Genomic DNA, 17,318 nt, shown 5'->3' on the forward strand with positions numbered 1-17,318 from the left:
ACTGAGATAAGACACACTTGTCTATAATTCCCAGGATTCTCCGTATTACCTTTTTTTAAACAAGAGGACCACATTTGGCATTTTCCAATCCTTTGGCACCTCCCCTGTGGCTAAGGATGACTCAAAGATCATAGCCATTCCCCAGCTATCTCTTCCCTCCCTTCCAACAGCAACCTGGGGTATATTGCAAGGGGACTTTTAAGAGGATCTAACACTTCCTCCTCCTTAATCCCAACATCTCTCAGCACACAAGCCTGTTCTATTCTGACCTCACCCTGATCAAGGTCCTTTTCTCTGGTGAATACTGAAGCAAAGTTTTCATTTACGACCTCCCCAATCTTCTCCACCTCCATGGACATGTTTCCTCCTTGAAGTGGCCCTCCTTTATTTTCAACATCCATGGAATATTTTCATCAATTTGAAATGTAGAAGATACCAAATGGGTGAGTCAAATATTTACTTAGGAATGATATGAAAGTAATTTCAATATTTAGAGTCAGACAGTGTGGAAACAGGCCCTTTGGTCCAATCCCCATGCTGACCAAAATGACTGTCCCATGAGTCCCATCTACCTTCATTAGGCTCACATAACTCCAAATCCATCTTATTCATGTATCTGTTTAATTGTTTCTTAAATATCACCATAGTACCTGCTTCAGCTACCTCCTTTGGCAGCTTATTCCACACACCCATCACCCTTTGTGTGTTTAAAAAAAAACTTACCCTTGGGTTCTGATTAAATTTACCAGGCCCAGGTTTTAGAATTTGTTGACCAGCATTGAAGGTATGATGGTCTTGAAAGCTGGATCTTGGTGATCCAGAGCTGAGTGCTGCTGGGGAGCGATTGTGACAGTAGGCGAATTGCAGTGGGTCCAGATCTTTATTTAATACGTTAATTTTGGCCATGACTAATCTCTCAAAGCATTTCATCACAGTAGATGTGAATGCTACCGGGCGATAGTCATTGAGGCAATGCACTCTGCTTCTTTTAAGCGCCAGCATGATTGATCCACTTCTGAAGCAGGTAGAAACCTCCGACTGCAGCAATGAGATTGAAAATATCTGCAAAAACTCCAGCTAGTTGGTTGGCACAGATTTTCAGTGTGCAGTATTCCAGGTGTGGTCTCAGGAGTATCTCATGTATTTGCAGCAGACCCTCTTTGCTCTTAAATTAAATCTTTATAGAAATGAAGGACACATTCTATTTGCCTTCTTGATTACTCATTGCATCTGCAACCCAACCCTTCGTAACATGCTGTTGTGCAAAGGTATTTGAGAGTGCTTTTGCAATAATCACAATCTTTCAACTGAAATAATCTGATTCTCTATTTTCCCTTCCAAAGTGGATGACCTCACATTTACCAATATTGTACTCCATCTGCTCACTCAATTAACCTATCCTTAAGTCTCTGCACAATTTTCTTTTCCACTCAATTTTAGGGTCATCAGCAAACTTTGACACACTACAGCTGGTTTCCTCTTCTAAATCATTAATGCACATCATGAACCGTTGTGGGCGTAGCTCTGATCACTACTGATTCCCAACCAGAGAAGCACTCATTTATCCCAACTCCATTTTCTATTGTTAACCATTCCTCTGTCAATGCTAATACTGTATATTATCCTCAAATCCATGCATCCTTATGCAGCACCTTATCAAATGCCTTCTGAAAAATCCAAGAACATTCAACTATTCCCCTCTATCCACTGCGGTCATTATAGCCTCAAAGAACTTCAGTAAATGTCTTGAATCCATACTGTATGTTGATTTCTATGCAGAGGTCTCCTTAAAGATAGCTCCAAACATTTTGCAGAATACAGACAATGAACTAACTGAACTATAGTTACCTTTTTGCCTACATCATTTTTTTAAAAAATGGCCTAATATTTGCTGTCTTCCAATCCACTGGGACCTGCCCAGAGTCCTGAGAATTTTGGATAATTATCACCAATGCCTCTACTTCTTTCAATACCCTGGGATGCAATCCATTAGGTCCAGGACATTTTTCTACCTTTAGATCAACTCGTTTGCTCAACTCAATCTCAGATTCAGATTTATTGTCCGAGTACATACATGACATCGCATACAACACAAATTCTTTTTCCTGCGGGCCAGGCAGAATTATCACTCATTGGTAGTGCAATAAACTGTACTCAATGTACTTATGTAGACAAATAAAGAAATATAAACAAACTGACTGTAATAGAGAGAGGAAAAAAAAATCAATAAAGTGCAAAAGTAAGAGTCCTAAATAAGTCCAATTGAGTTTGTTGTTGAGTCGTCAAATGGTGTAGAGGTAGCAGCTGTTCCTGAAGCTGATGGTGCGAGTCCTATGGCATCTATACCTCTTTTCTATTTGTAGCAGCGAGAACAGAGCATGTGCTGGGTGGTGTAGATCCTTGATGATTGCTGCTATTCTCCAATGCCTGCACTCCCTGCAATGTTTTTGATGGTGGGGATGGCCCTGCCCGCCATGTCCTGGGCCATATCCACCACCGTTCGTAGGGCCCTTAACTCAGGGGCACTGGTATCCACATACTAGACTGTGATGCAGCTGACCAGCACACCCTCCACCATACATTTTGCAGAAATTCACCAGGGCTTCCAATGCCATACTGGACCTCCACAAACTCCTAAGGAAGCAAAGTCGCTGTTGCACTTTCGTATGATGTCATCCATGTGCCAGGTCCAGGGAAGATCCCCTGAGAGAGCAAATCCCAAAAACTCAAATTTGCTTACCCCACAATGATCACTGGGATGTGATATGGAGGCTTTATTGCTGAGAGCTCACTTGGAGTATTGTGAGCAGTTTGGGCTCCACATTTTTGAAATGATGTGCTGGCTTTAAAGAGGTTTCAAAGGAGGTTCACTAGAATGATTCCAGGAACGAAAGGGTTATCATACAAGGAGCGTTTGACAGCTCTTGGTCTGTACTCGCTGGAATTTAGGAGAATGGGCGGCGACGGGAGGATCTCATTGAAACATTTCAAATGTTGAACATTGAATCTCTTTAGGAAAAGCGATGGTATCGTTGTCCTCACCTTCAAAATCATTACTTTTTGGCATGTTAAAAGAGTCTTCCATTATCGTCATCATGGCTTGACTTCGTGAACGAAGACTGGCCGCTGGTGACGAGGCCAATGTGGGACAGACGTGTCCAGCTGCAAAGGAAATTCTGTTCTGGATTTGGTGCAGCTGTGTCACTGTTCTTCCTCTTCCTCCTTTTGTCCTCAAGGCCAGCCCTGCATGTGTTCTCAAAGGAGGAGATAGACTGGTGAATGGTGTGTTGCCAGGCCACGCGATGGGGGGGCTACAGCAGACATGGCAATGATCAATGTGACACGGACCAAGGGATTTCTTCAGAGACTCCTTGTACCTCTTTTTTGGAGCCCCTCTGTCACAGTGACCAGTGGAGAGTTCGACATACTGCATAATCTTGGGCAGGTGATGATCCTCCGTACTAGAGATGTTCCCTGCCTAGCTTGGTCTTGATGCCAGTAATCTCTGCCTATTGGTGATGAAGTCACTCCAGTGGATGATGAGGATGGTGCAGAGGCAGCATTGGTGGAAGGGCTCAAGGAGTTGTAGGTGGTGATGGTAGATGACCCACAACTCAGGGCCGCACAGGAGGGTGGTCAGTACAATGGCTCTGTAAACACTGATCTTTGTGCCTTTCTTCAGATACTTGTTGATCCAGACTCTTTTGTACAGCCTGCCAAATACACTGCTTGCCTTTGCCAGTCTGTTGTCAGCCTTTTTATCGATCTTGGGATCTGATGAGATGGTGCACCCCAGGTAGCTGAACTGGTAGACTGAATTCAGCTCAGGCTCACTGATGGTAATGTGGGTAGGGTGGTACTTTTCTTGAGGTGCAGGCTGATGGAGAACTTCTGTCTTCTTCAAGCTGAGTTCCAGTCTGAAGAACTTGCCGGCCTTCACAAAGCAGGATGTTATACGCTGCAAGGCTGTCTCTGTATGGGCAACAAGGACAGCATCGTCAGAAAAGAATAGCTCTCGAATGAGTTGCTCCAATGTCTTGGTACGGGACTGTAGATTCCTCAGGTTGAACAGGCTGCCATCGGTGTGGTATCAGATGTAGACACCATACTCAATATCAAGGTATTGTGTGGCCCTTTGGAGCATCATTCTGAAGAAGATGGTGAAGAGAGTTGGTGTGAAGACACAGCCTTGCTTTACACCGTTGCATATTGAGAAGGGCTCAGAGGTTATTGTTGTGTCTGAATTGGCCACGCTGACCTTCATGTAGCTGGATGATCATGCTGAGGAACTTTGGAGTCTTCTATTGTGGCCAGACATAAAATAGTCGTTCAAGGCTTCGGATATTTCCGCATTACCAAATATTAATTCCCCCCTTCTAGCTATGCTCACTTTAGCCAACCTTTTCCATTTAATATGATTAAAATATTTCACTATGCTTTTATATTTTGTTCTTGTTTACTTACTGATCTTTTAATTTTTTTATTGCTTTTTAAAGTTTTCCCAATCTTCCAGTTTCTAATTATTGGTGACTTCATATGCAGGAGCATTCAGTTTGATGCCTTCATACATTTCCTGGCTCTCCCCAACCCTAATGTTCTTGTTTTTAAACAGAAATGTACTTATTGAGCTCTGTAAAAATCTCTGAAAGTTTCCCACTGTTCCTCAACTGCCCCACCATATATCTTCTTTAGGCATAATATACTGGTTTAAGATCAAAACTATTTCACCCTCCATCTTTGTAAGAAATACAATTATTTCATGATCACTCTTTCTGAGAAGATCCCCAACTACATTAATTTTACCCATCTCATTCCATGAGACCAGATCCAATATAGCATTTTTAGTAACATTCTATAAAGTTGCCTTGACCAACTTTATTTACCCAATGTACTCGTTAAAGTCCCCCATTCTTCCTTTCTTTTGATTTTTAAAAAAAAGTTAAAATGAAAAACAAAGAGTGTTTTATAATCACCTGCTGAAACGTTGCTTCTTCCAGACCAAGCCTTTGGAATTCAGCAAGCACTGCTCTCAGAAAAATTTGTTCTTGGACAGAGGCATTCCTGTGATGCAGATACACAGGTATTAAACAAAAGAATCTGCTTGCTTTTCTTTGGATTTAAACATCAAATTAGTATCTTTTAACTAAAGAAGAGTGTGGGAAAATAAAGCAGAATCTTACTGCGGGTTCAAAAACAATTATCTAGGCTGCAAAAATTGAGTATATGAAAATCCATTATGCTCATTTTTATAAACAGGATATCTGTGTAATCAGGTTAGAAAAGTCAAATATTTTGTTTTTGAATAGACATATTTAGGATGTAGTTTATCTATCATTCCTTTATACTTTCAAGCTATGTGTAAGCCACAGGTGTGAAGCTCGAGTGACAAGTTGAATTTATATACAGCCTTTATCATCTTAAGGTGCTTCAGAGTACATAGGGACATTTTGATAACCAGTCAGATGTAGAATTATTTGATCAAGTGAACAAAGGTTTGATTTTAAAAAAAGGCAAGTTTTAAAAGATCTTGAGTTAAAAAAAATTACATGGCATTTTTGTATCCAGATCATTAGCTCTAAAAATATAATGCAATCAAGTTTTTGAAGCATAATTATTTTCACAATGTAGAGACAAAGCAAGAGGTTTGGGCTCTCCCCAAAGTCATTCCCTGCATAGGCACCAATAATGTATCTGATGGAACTGGATTTGGTATGTAAAGTTAAAGGCTGCATGGTAATTCTATTTAAAACACACAAGATTTTAACTAGGGAAAGAAAGAAAAGATAAAGACACAAGGAATTTATTTACCTTATAGCAGTTATGTATGGAGATGAAAACATTTCATCAATAGCCTGTAAGACATGAGGCATTCCTACAAGACTGGATGCAGTTTTCTGACTAATGGAATATTCACATATTTCAGCAGCTCTCCTGCAAATGTCCAGAGCACGTCTTGCATCGCCAGACAGAGCAGCTACCTGTAAAATTATAAACAAGTGATGAACTTTACCATTGGAATGCTCAAATTAGATAAAGTTCCTTTTTCTCTTGTGGTTAGCACAATGGTATTACTGCGCCAGCAATCCAGCTTTGAATCCAATGTTGTCTGCAAGGAGATTGCATGTTCTCCCTGTATGGGTTTCCTCCCACTCTCAAAAGATGTAAGGGGTTAGACAGGTAATTGGTCACATGGGTGTATCTGTGCAATGCAAGCCCATGGGCCAGAAGGGCCTGATATGGTGTTGGATCTCTAAATATTAAAAAAAAATTAAAACTCTGATTATTGATCATTTTATCCCATTACTAATTCAGAAAAATTTTAAAAACTTTATTCGGGGGGCGTGGCAAGATGGCGTAGGGAACAGACGTGCCTTCCAGACCTCTCCTGACTCTGATTTATTGTTTTGTTTTTAAGTGCCCGTTAAAGTTCTTTTAAAAGTTTATAAATAATAAGAGGTGCTGGATTAGTGCCTAATGGTTTATATGCAAAAAAAGGTAAAAGAAAACATCAACAGACTGTTAAAAAACTACATTTTCCAAAATTGTCTGAGCCTACTTGTTTACAAGAAGCCAGGACTCAGCGTAGAATGGATCCAGAGGAAGACGTACAGAATTCGGCATTGAAACTCCGTTTTATACCGGTAAGGCTCTCTGAAGGTCGCATTCAGCAGCTTTCAGAACAAAGAGCTGGTCGGGTGCCAGTATTTCACACAACGGCCACTGTGAGTGCTGTTACTGAGACTTTGACAGTTGAATCAGCTGGGGTGCCACCAGCTGGAGAGTTAAAGAGCTGTCATTTGACAGTGGTGGTGCTGCAAAATGCATCTTCAATTACAACGGTTTTTCCAGACATCGATTCAGTGAAGATGATTAAAGAGATTTGGCTTAAAGATAACCCTGATCTTCAGTCTCCTGGCATTGCTGGGGGGACTTTGAGAGGGATTTTTATACGAAGTCAAACTGCTAGAAAAGATACTAAATTAAGGGAAGGGACAGAAGATCCCGTGGTCTCTAAGGAACAGCAAGACCCCATTATGCCTGAATCTACTTCTGTTGAAATGTTTGTTAAGGATCTTGAAGATAAGATATATTCTGTATTGAGTCACTTAGCTAATTTTGTGAACCCGTTTATTTCCAAGATTAATGCGATGGTGGAAGCCATTAATGGAGCTTTTAAGCTTGAAACCATTGAAAGATTTGAAATGTGTGATCAAGGTTTAATCGATGTACAGGATCAACTGCAAGATGAAAATAGAATAATTGAAACACTGCAGATCCAAAATAAAAATTTAGCAAAAAAGGTTGATTATTTGGAGAATCAATCTAGACGGAACAACGTGAAAATTGTTGGTTTGCCAGAAGGCATAGAAGGACCAGATCCAAGAAAATTTTTTACTGAATGGATTCCACGAGTGTTAGGACAGGATAAATTCCCTGAAGGTTCAATATTGGAACGTGCTCATAGAGTTTTAAGAAGAAAATCTTTTTCAGGACAGAATCCAAGACCTGTTCTGATCCGTTGTTTAAACTATTGTGACAGAGAGACAATTTTACGTATGGCTATTAGAAATGCCCAGCAAAATAGATCTCCTTTGATGGTTCAGAATAATCCTATTTTTTTCTATCAAGATTTGAGTCAAGAAATTATGTTTCAACGACGCAAATTTAATTCTGTGAAAGAACGACATAAGGCATAAGGCAACATTCAGGTATTCTGCGGTATTGAAGATTTTTCAGGATGGAAATCAGCTAAAGTTCTTTGACAATCCTAAAGAGGTTATGGACTTTGCTCAGTCTCTACCAATCATGCAGTTTCAGGAACGATGTAGTCCTTTAAGGTCTCCAAAGAGAGTAGAGATGTAAGGTGGGATCCAGATTTTTAAAAGAAATGGAAGCAATGGTGACCGAAGTGGTAACGTTGATTTAAAAAAAATAAATCTTTTATCTTTTTTTTTGAGAAGAGCTTAAATAGTTTAAATAATGATGATAGTTTAATGAAATGGGAGTTGGGAGAGGGAACTGGGTGGGCACTAGTTTCCAGAAGTCATCAGCTACCTGTGAGTTATCTCACACCCAATATTTTGGGGGAGTTACCGGTTTGGGCGGTTTAAACAGGAGGAGGTAGTCGTGACCTCCGACCTTTTTTTTTTCTTTTTAATTTTTGGGTTAAGAAGTGAAGGTTTTTTTTATTATTTTTTTAATAATTTTTTTAAATTTGTTTTCTGATTGTAATTGAGAGGGAATTAGGAGGTTTTTTTTCTCTCCTTTTTTTTCCTCTTTTTTCTCTCTTTTTTAAGAGGATGATGTCACAGAAGATAATAAGTCAAAAATTGAGGATGTTGAATTAGATGAAGAGGAAGATGGGGGAAAGGTGATAAGAAGAAAAGCAGAAAATCAAGTACAAATACATTGAAGGAGAAGACTTTAATAAAATTAAGTTAATTTTGATAGAGAATTTTGAAGATGTTATAAATGAAGAATATGGAGAATTTTATAAGAGTTTGAACTTTTTTTTCTTTTTTTATATAAGGGGAGGGGAAGGGAATAAAAAGTTTATCTGATTGTTTTTCTAAGGGATGTTTTTGTTCTCTTGATGAATTATAAAGGAAACTTGGTATTAATGGAAATTCTGTATTTATGTGTTATTAATTATGATTTTTTTGTATAACAGATATGTGGTTGATATGATTTTAAAATTTGAACTTAGTTTTAAAGTGGATTTCATTTGTTAAATACATGTATTATGTTTGATTTAAATATATGTTTAAGGGTATTATTTTAGTATTGATATTTTTTTGTTAGTAATTTTTTTTGTTGTTAAGTTTTATCCTTTTTTTGTAAGTGGGGTTTTTTCTATTTTATTTACAACATTGTTAATTAATTCTTCACTCTTTATTTTGGGGGGAGGGTTGGACTAATTTTAAATTAGACGATTAATGTTGTGTTATAATTATTGGGGGGGTAATTTGTGTAGTTTAATGATGTAGTATTCTAATTTTTATTATCTTATTTTTTATTATTTCTTTAAATGTAATTTTTATTTTATTCATGTCATAAAATTTTAAATAAAGTTTAAAAAAAAACTTTATTCAAGCTTGCTTTATCATCTTCCAGTTTTATGCAACCAGAGGTCACTTACCTTTCTAGCCACAAGCTGAATTGCATCATTTTCAAAAGCCTTGAGTCGGTTAAGTCTGGAAGAAATGATTTGCTGCAATTGTTTGTAGGTGTACGGTTGGAAGGACATTCTGGTCAGCCCCTACATTGAAAAAAAAACCCTTTACTTATCCAATTACATGTACAATCCCACCAGAGGCACATTCTAAAATAGTGTAAAGTTTTGTTTATATCTAAATATAAAAAAGCAAATATAAATTCAGAATAGCTTAAAAATATTGCACTGATACAAGAAAAAGTATTAAGTATTAACCAATTAATTCTCTTTTTGTATCGATATTGACTTACCAGTCTGCTTGCCACTCGATTCATCATAATCCTCTCTGGCAAATCCATTGTATTTGCTATTGCCAAAACTACCAATTTTGCCTGTTTTCGTGTGGGCCAATCGACCAGATTATACATTACGTTCTGCTTCCTGGTCCACAAAAGATCAAGCTAAGAAAAACACAAAATTAAGTCAGCTTGTGGTCTCTTGTTACAAAGAGAGGACAAAGGCATGTTTATGATTTTTGATATTTGCTTGGCATGGAACTGTAACTTTGGAATGTCAGCATTCGTGTACATGCCATAAAGAACACCATTCGTGGCTGTGGAAATCAATGGTTGAATCGAAATGAAGCAGATGAACTAGATTGAGTCTATGTGCAGCTAGAGCAGAGCAACATGAAAATGTGGGTCAAAGATGTTTACAAAGGACAGTCTTGGTACCTACCATTAACAGTTGACGGAATTACCATCTTAAGGATTCCAGACATCTGCTGAGTCACAACTCATCAGTAATTTGAATGGATAAGTCACACAAATTGAGTATTCAGCAACAGGTGACTCGCCTTCCAGCTACCCAAATCCTTTCCACCAACACAAAAACTAAGTTCATGATAAAAAATACTTTTCATTTGCCTGAATGAATGCAATTCTGACAACATTGAAGAAGCTTGACCCAGTCAAGGACAATTCTGGCTGTTTACCAAGTTGCCTTGAGATACAAAAGCTTCAAGAACAGCACCTCCATGACCCTTTCACAAAAATAGCAGGCCCATGGGAATTCTATCATCCACTTTCTCCCCTCTAGTTCATTCTCGTTTAGAAATATAATCAGTGGCTGGTTATTAAATACTAGAGCTCCCTCAGTCCATTACAGGGCTATCAACAGGAAAATCTGAAGCAGTTCAATATGGTTGACAAATGCAAATACATTTTGGACTCTAGCAGAGCTCACAACTTGTAACACAAAATGCTGTTGGTTCAGAGAGGCTGATGAAGTTTGCCAAGTTGCTCTGGTGTACCCTGATGCTGGTGATGATCGTGGCAAAGGTAATCTCGCTCAATGGCAAATCTGCAGACTTGGACATTTGGTGTACGTCCTTAGCTGAGGAGCTAATGATGTGAAGCAATTATCTTGTTTTTTGCCTTCCAGTCCACCAGTCTCCAGGTTCAACAGATCATCCTCCCCAATTCCTACCACCTGCAATAAAATACCACCACTAGACATCTTTTCCTTTCACTTTCCTTTTAATTGCTGAAATCATTTTTTTTTGTCATGACTCCCTGTATATTCTTCATTCTCGTGGTTCCTTTGAATGCAAATACGGAAGATACTCACCTCATCAACCAATAACACAGTAGTCTCCCTTTTTGGCGCTGGAGTACCAAATCGCTTTTCCAGTAATACAGCAGCATGATCTGCAGTGGCTTTCTGCCCTGTCAATAACTGGCAAATAAAAAGAGGGATAAAGGATTGAATAAATTGCATTTATTGCTTTTTCTTAATTGCAGATAAATATTATAGATATTCTATCAATGGAAAATCTCATTCAATAAAAAAAAATGTTCTGATGATTTTCCATTGAAGGAAAATGTTGACCTGGAGTACAATACAACTTCCCCGTAGAATAACAACCCGTGCCTCAACGTGGACAAGACAAAGGAGAAGATTATGGACTTCGGGAGGATGTCGAAGGTCGAGCACACTCCATTACATTGTGGAAAGAATAGAGATCACCAAATTCCTAGGTGTGCAATAAAGGATGACCTATCCCGACCCACAACTCCTCAGTAGACAAAGGTGCAACAGCGCCTACATAACCAAAGGAGGTTCAGGAGGGTAAGGCAACTAGCCCCATCTTGACTTGGTTTAATAAAAAAAAAAGCACAATTGAGTGTGTCCTGTCTTGCTGCATCATTGTGTGGTATGGTAGCTGCAAAGCACGAGACTGCAAGTCAATAGAGGATCATCAAAACTTACGAGAAGATCCTTGAGATGTCCCTTTCCTCTACTGTCGACATTTATCAGGAGTGGTGCTTTAAAAGGGCTCAAGGAATAATAGAAGACCCTATACAACCAGTTACACAGCATATTTGACACATAACCATCAAAGAATAAGGTACAGGGGCTTCAAAAATCAGGACTAGCTTCTTCTTACAATCTGTGACATTTATGATTATCCCCTAAACTTGTAAATCATCCCAAAACATGTATATTTATTTTGAATTACATTTTTATGCATATATCTGATTATATACGTTGCGCTGTGTGTGTACCGCGGTCCAGATAAATTCTGTCAGGTTGTGAGTGTACAGTTAGATAATAAACTGTAAAGTGGAATTATTATTAGTTTTTTTAAAAGTATGTGTCTTGGACTGATTTTTAAAATCTCATCGCCAATATCCCTTTTACTATTCGTGTACTTGTCCAAGTGTCCTTTTAATATTTTAATTGTCCCTGCCTTTACCACCTCCTCTGGCAGCTTATTCCATTTAAGCACCATCCTCCATATAGAAAAAGTTGCCCTCAGGTCCCCTTTAAATCTTTCCCCTATCACCTTAAACCTATGGCCTCTAGTTTTAGACTCCCTTATTCTGGGGAAAAGACTTTGACTGTCATTGTTAACCATGCCTTCATGACTCTATATACCTCTGAGGTCACCCTTTGGCCTTTTATGTTCCAGGGAAAACAGCTCTAGCTTCTCCTAATTCAATCCCTCCAGACCCAGTAAATACTCAAATTCTTGTTGCACTCTTTGCAGTGAAACAACATCCTCTCTATTGTAAGGTGAGCAGGACTGAACACAGTTTTTCAAATGGCCATACCAACATTCTATATAATTGCAACATGACATCAGTACTGAATGAATCAATGAAAGCATGCATACCAACTGCCCTTATCCACCATCTACACATGTTGCCACTTTCACAGAACTATGTATCTGTACCAAGCCTCTTTGCCCAGGGTCTCATAATTAACTGTACAAGTCCTACCCTGGTTTGACATCAAAATTCAGCACTGAATGAAATGCTAATGGCCATTCTGCAGCCCAACGATAGTTCAAGATCCCATTGTAATAGATACCTTTCCACACTATCCATTCTCAATAGGGGTCACAGCATATTTAAGTAAAAGCGTTGTTTTCTCTTTACCTCGTGTAACTTTTTTTTATTTTATGTAGTCTGGAGGAGAGAAGAACAGTAAAAACTAAAATTGACTGCTTCAAGGAATGGGGGCCCATAAACTTTGAGCAGAGTCTGAAGGGAGTCATAGCTGAACAGGGGTTGAGAATGGCTGCCCTAAGCTGCTGATAGATTCAGTAATCCACAAACTTACTAAACATGCTGTATTGGAGGATTTAAACCATGTTTTTGCTCCTGCAAGGCTGAGAATCAGTAACCTGCTTGAGACTCAGCAGACACAAGCCAAATTCCACCATGGGGCCCAGAGATGCAGTTATCTGACAAAAAGATATCTGTGTACCAAGAACATTTAATCTTCCTGCTTGTTTTGGTCACAGTCTTTCAGGCAGAGATCTAACCTTGATGCAAAATAAACCATTGTATTCAAAGTGATAAGTTGAAAGTTGCGTTATTCAATAGAAGCAGAAGCATGCTAGCTTGCTTGCTTATCTTTCTTTTTTTGTGCTGGGAATAGGTGCATGGGTAAGCAGTTTTTGGGTAATATAAGCCATGGTCCCGCTGCTGAAGTTTGAGACTCTCCGAGAAGTGGCAACATCTCTCAGCAAGAAGAAGAACTTCTAGAGTCCAGCCAACGTCCTGGTTGGGGGAGGTGGAGAAGCTGCTACTGGCGCCCTGACAACCTACTACGAGTGTGTGGTCGTTGCCCCGCCTTGGCAGTTGGGACCAGTGCAGGCGTTGATAAGTATAATTGGGAAGGGCTTGCATATTTTAGTTTGATATCAACTTTAGAATTAGTAATAAAGATTTGTATAAACTGAAGTGCTCTCAGCGTGGGTGTCTATTTTCTTTTGGTAGCTCAAGCACTGTGACCAATCTAAAACGAACAAAATGAGAGGTACAAGTTTACCCAGGACACATGCCCTTCCATTTTTATCCAAATTGTTAATATAAATCTACTTCAAGCCTAGCTTACCATGCTCATAAAAATTGCCTGCAAAATAATGGGACTTTCAGAGAATGAGGAACACTGGCAGATTTTTCTTCATGCCTGTATTGGGAAGGGTTGTGGCTGTCATATGACAGCATTGCCCCCTACCTGGTCGGAGGACACACCAGCTGCCAATCAAGGTTTAGTTCTGCCCCACCTATTAGTGCATACCTTGCTGTATGTTCCATGTAAATTACCTCGACTAGACTCTCCAGTCTGCTTGTACGGCCTTGGGTCACTGGCTGTTGTAATTGGATTAGCCCTCCCGGCACCAAGCCATTGGCACTCTGCTAATGACCTGAGCTGGACCCTCCAGCACTATTAAAGGTGCCATGTGCTCTTTGTTCTTTCTCTTTGCGAGCTTGGGTCCACCCTGTTTCACTCCAGGCCTAGAAATGTGGAAGGGTGCTGGAAAAACTGTTGGTAAGATGTGCACTGTTAAAAGGATTGGGAACCTTAAATTAGCATCCCTTGTAGCATAGAGCTGTGCCTGCACTGAGTCAAGGGGTGGGGTGGCATTGTAGTGATTTTTCCTTGATCATTGTATGTACCAGTTCAGAGAGAGCGTGAGTGAGAGTGTGTGTATTTTGTTCCCACGGTATTTTCCCCACGTTCGTTAATTGTCCGCTATTTCTTTCTCTCGGCTGTGTGTGTGTGTGTGTGTGTGTGTGTGTGTGTGTGTGTGTGTGTGTGTGTGTGGTGTGTGTGTGTATATACACATGCACAACATCAGTTACCATTTCCCACACTTGCCTTCTGTAAATAGAATCCTTCCCCATCAAAACGGTGTTCAGAGTCCTTGCCTTTGAGATCTACCAAACTGGTTTCCTCACTCACAACAAGGCCCAAGGCCTTTATTATTAAACTTACAGAGTGGATTATACGTTGGTCTGAAATTAGACTTTTACCTTCAAAATCTGAACGTAGCATTGGTGAGGGTCTGTAAGCTTCATTCCATTGATTTCTATAAAATGAAAGGATGGTATATTTTCTTGCTCTGCAGCACGCTGTAGACACCTCATCACCTCATGTACTGTTGCAGTTTTTCCTGTTCCTGGCACTCCAGAAATATACATACATCTGTGAAAGTTTAGATGCAATTTGACCAGAGAAGCTTAAATTTATTACACCATTTTCCTGACCCATAAAACAGAACTACTAAACTAGATGAAATTAAGCACGACTTAAACATTTGAAATGAAATCTTTAAAGATGTGCAAAATCTCCCATTGGAACTCAGATACCTATCTTGGTATTTATATTGCATCCTCCCCAGGACTACTTACTTATTACAAGTTTTATAATTTAGGTTCTCTTTCTATCACAATGTAGAAAATATTAGAGCAGTTTGCTCCCAGCAACAAGTGCCGAGAAAAGCTGATCTTCAATATCGGCATGGATTTTACTTTAACCCATCTTCCATCAACTCATTGGTTTGTTTCGTATGGGATCAGAAACCTACAGCAAAGAAAGAGGTGCTTACAGCCTACCTCATCCGTGCCAACCAAATTAAGCTTATATCCTTCTACTCCTTTCCTGCTAAAATACCTGTCCAAACGTTATTTAAACAGCATCTGCCTCCATCACCTCCATTGGCAGCTCATTCCAAATATTTACCATCCTCCGTCAAAGGCATACCTTTCAGATCGCTTTCAAATTTCTCCCCTCTTCACCTTAAACTGTGCTATCTAGTTTTAGTGTCCCTTCCTCTCTGAAAGACTAGCTATCCTATCTTTGTCCATCAATTTTGCATACCTCTACAAGGACACCCTTAGCCTCCTGTGGTTCAGTAGAAAAGAAAGCCAACCTATCCAATATCTCCTCTTTTCTAGGCAACATTCTGCTGAACCTCTATTAGTGCCAACACATCTTCCTGTAATAGGTCTACCAGAAATTACACAGTATTCCAAGTGCAGTCCAAGCAATGTTTTGTACAGCTACAACATGGCATTTCTATCCTTGTACTCAAATTCCTTGGCAACGTAACAGGATAGATCCCAACCAGTGCTGGGAATTTATCTACCCTAACATGCTTCAATATTTCTAGTACTTCCTCTTTCTGAAACCAGATGTGTCATCAGCTTACACCCCCCCTAACTCTTCCTTAACTCTCCAGCCTCCATGTGAATGCCAACATTCATTAATGGCCTTGCACACATCCCCAAGCTCCACACATCTCATCCCTGTGCAAAGCAATCTATTAATTAGCTACTCTCTTGCTTCTAATTTACTTAAAAAGATTTTAGGATACTCTTAATTACCAAGGTTTTCGCTCTCCCAATTTCTTACTCTAGTTTTCTCATATATGCCCTGTAAAGCTCAGATGATTCATCTGATGTTTCCTTCTTTCTTCTGCACAGTAGCCTGCTGCAGTTGCTTGCCATCTTTAAATAATAATCTGATCTTCTATTTTTTTTCTTTCCAAAGTGAATAACCTCTCATCTGCCAAAATTGCATTCCATTCCCTTGGTCACTCATTTAACCTATCTATATCTCGCTACAGAATCTCCGCATCCTATGCATAATTTGCTTTTCTACTCTATTTAGCGTCATTAGCAAACTTAAGATACACTGTTCCCTCTTCCAGATCATGAATATATATTGTGAACAGTTGCGAGTCCAGTACCAACCCCTGATGCACACTGCTCACTACTGATTGCCAAATAGAAAACTATCCAATCCTCTGGAGGACCATCGCCTTCCCAAGATCGTGTTATATGGCGAGCTCTCCACTGGCCACTGTGACAGAGGTGCACCAAAGAAAAGGTACAAGGACTGCCTAAAGAAATCTCTTGGTGCCTGCCACATTGACCACCGCCAGTGGGCTGATAACGCCTCAAACCGTGCATCTTGGCGCCTCACAGTTTGGCGGGCAGCAACCTCCTTTGAAGAAGACCGCAGAGCCTACCTCACTGACAAAAGGCAAAGGAGGAAAAACCCAACACCCAACCCCAACCAACCAATTTTCCCCTGCAACCGCTGCAACCGTGTCTGCCTGTCCCGCATCGGACTTGTCAGCAACAAACGAGCCTGCAGCTGACATGGACTTTTTACCCCCTCCATAAATCTTCGTCCGCGAAGCCAAGCCAAAGAAGACATGAGCCCAACTCTATGCAATCTTATCGCATGGATGAGCCTTTTTGGTGGCATTTTATAAAATACTTCTGGAAATCCAAGTAAATAATGTCCATCTGTTCCCCTCTACTGTGCTTGAAGAATTCCAGTAAGTTTGTCAAACAGGTTCTGGCTTTGCTGAATCCATGCTGTATCTGCTTGATGGATCCATTTTGATCCAGATGCCTCCATTTCTTTTTTAATGATGACCAAGCATTTGCTCAACTACAGATGTTAAACTAACCTGCCTTTTACCTACATTCTTTTTTGAACAGTGGCGTAGCATTCGCCACCTTCCAACTGCCTGGACCTGCCCAGAGTTCAGAAAAATTTGGCAAATTATCACCAAAACAACTTCTGCCCTTTCTTTCTGTACCCTGGGATATAGTCTTTTAGGACATGGGGACTTCGTTATCTTTCGGCCCACAGTTTGTTCATCACCCCTTCTTCAATGAACACTTTTGAATCCCAGTCCTCACTTCTCATTGTATGCATAACCTGTCTGAAGAGAGATACAAAATAGTCTTTAAAAGCTCTGCCATTTCCTCACTACCCAATACTAATTCCCCTTTCTCATCCTCCAAGGGACTTATGTTCACTTTAGCCACCCTTTTCCTCTGTATATAAT

The 17,318-nt window shown here is 39.8% G+C and overlaps 1 protein-coding gene across 2 annotated transcripts in view; it reads right to left on the reverse strand.

Moving 5' to 3' along the window:
* The window catches only part of orc1 (origin recognition complex, subunit 1), a 42,958-nt gene that overhangs the window by 5,159 nt on the left and 20,481 nt on the right, over positions 1-17,318 (reverse strand). For both annotated transcript variants that reach the window (XM_069938674.1, XM_069938675.1), the window contains 6 exons: positions 14,485-14,656; positions 10,784-10,891; positions 9,466-9,615; positions 9,140-9,259; positions 5,809-5,978; positions 4,974-5,061 (listed from right to left, as the gene is read on the reverse strand). In XM_069938674.1, the coding sequence (XP_069794775.1) occupies positions 4,974-5,061; positions 5,809-5,978; positions 9,140-9,259; positions 9,466-9,615; positions 10,784-10,891; positions 14,485-14,656 (808 nt within the window). The remainder of the gene's footprint in view (positions 1-4,973; positions 5,062-5,808; positions 5,979-9,139; positions 9,260-9,465; positions 9,616-10,783; positions 10,892-14,484; positions 14,657-17,318) is intronic.

The sequence above is a fragment of the Narcine bancroftii genome, chromosome 5, assembly GCF_036971445.1.
Source record: "Narcine bancroftii isolate sNarBan1 chromosome 5, sNarBan1.hap1, whole genome shotgun sequence".
NCBI lineage: Eukaryota > Metazoa > Chordata > Chondrichthyes > Torpediniformes > Narcinidae > Narcine > Narcine bancroftii.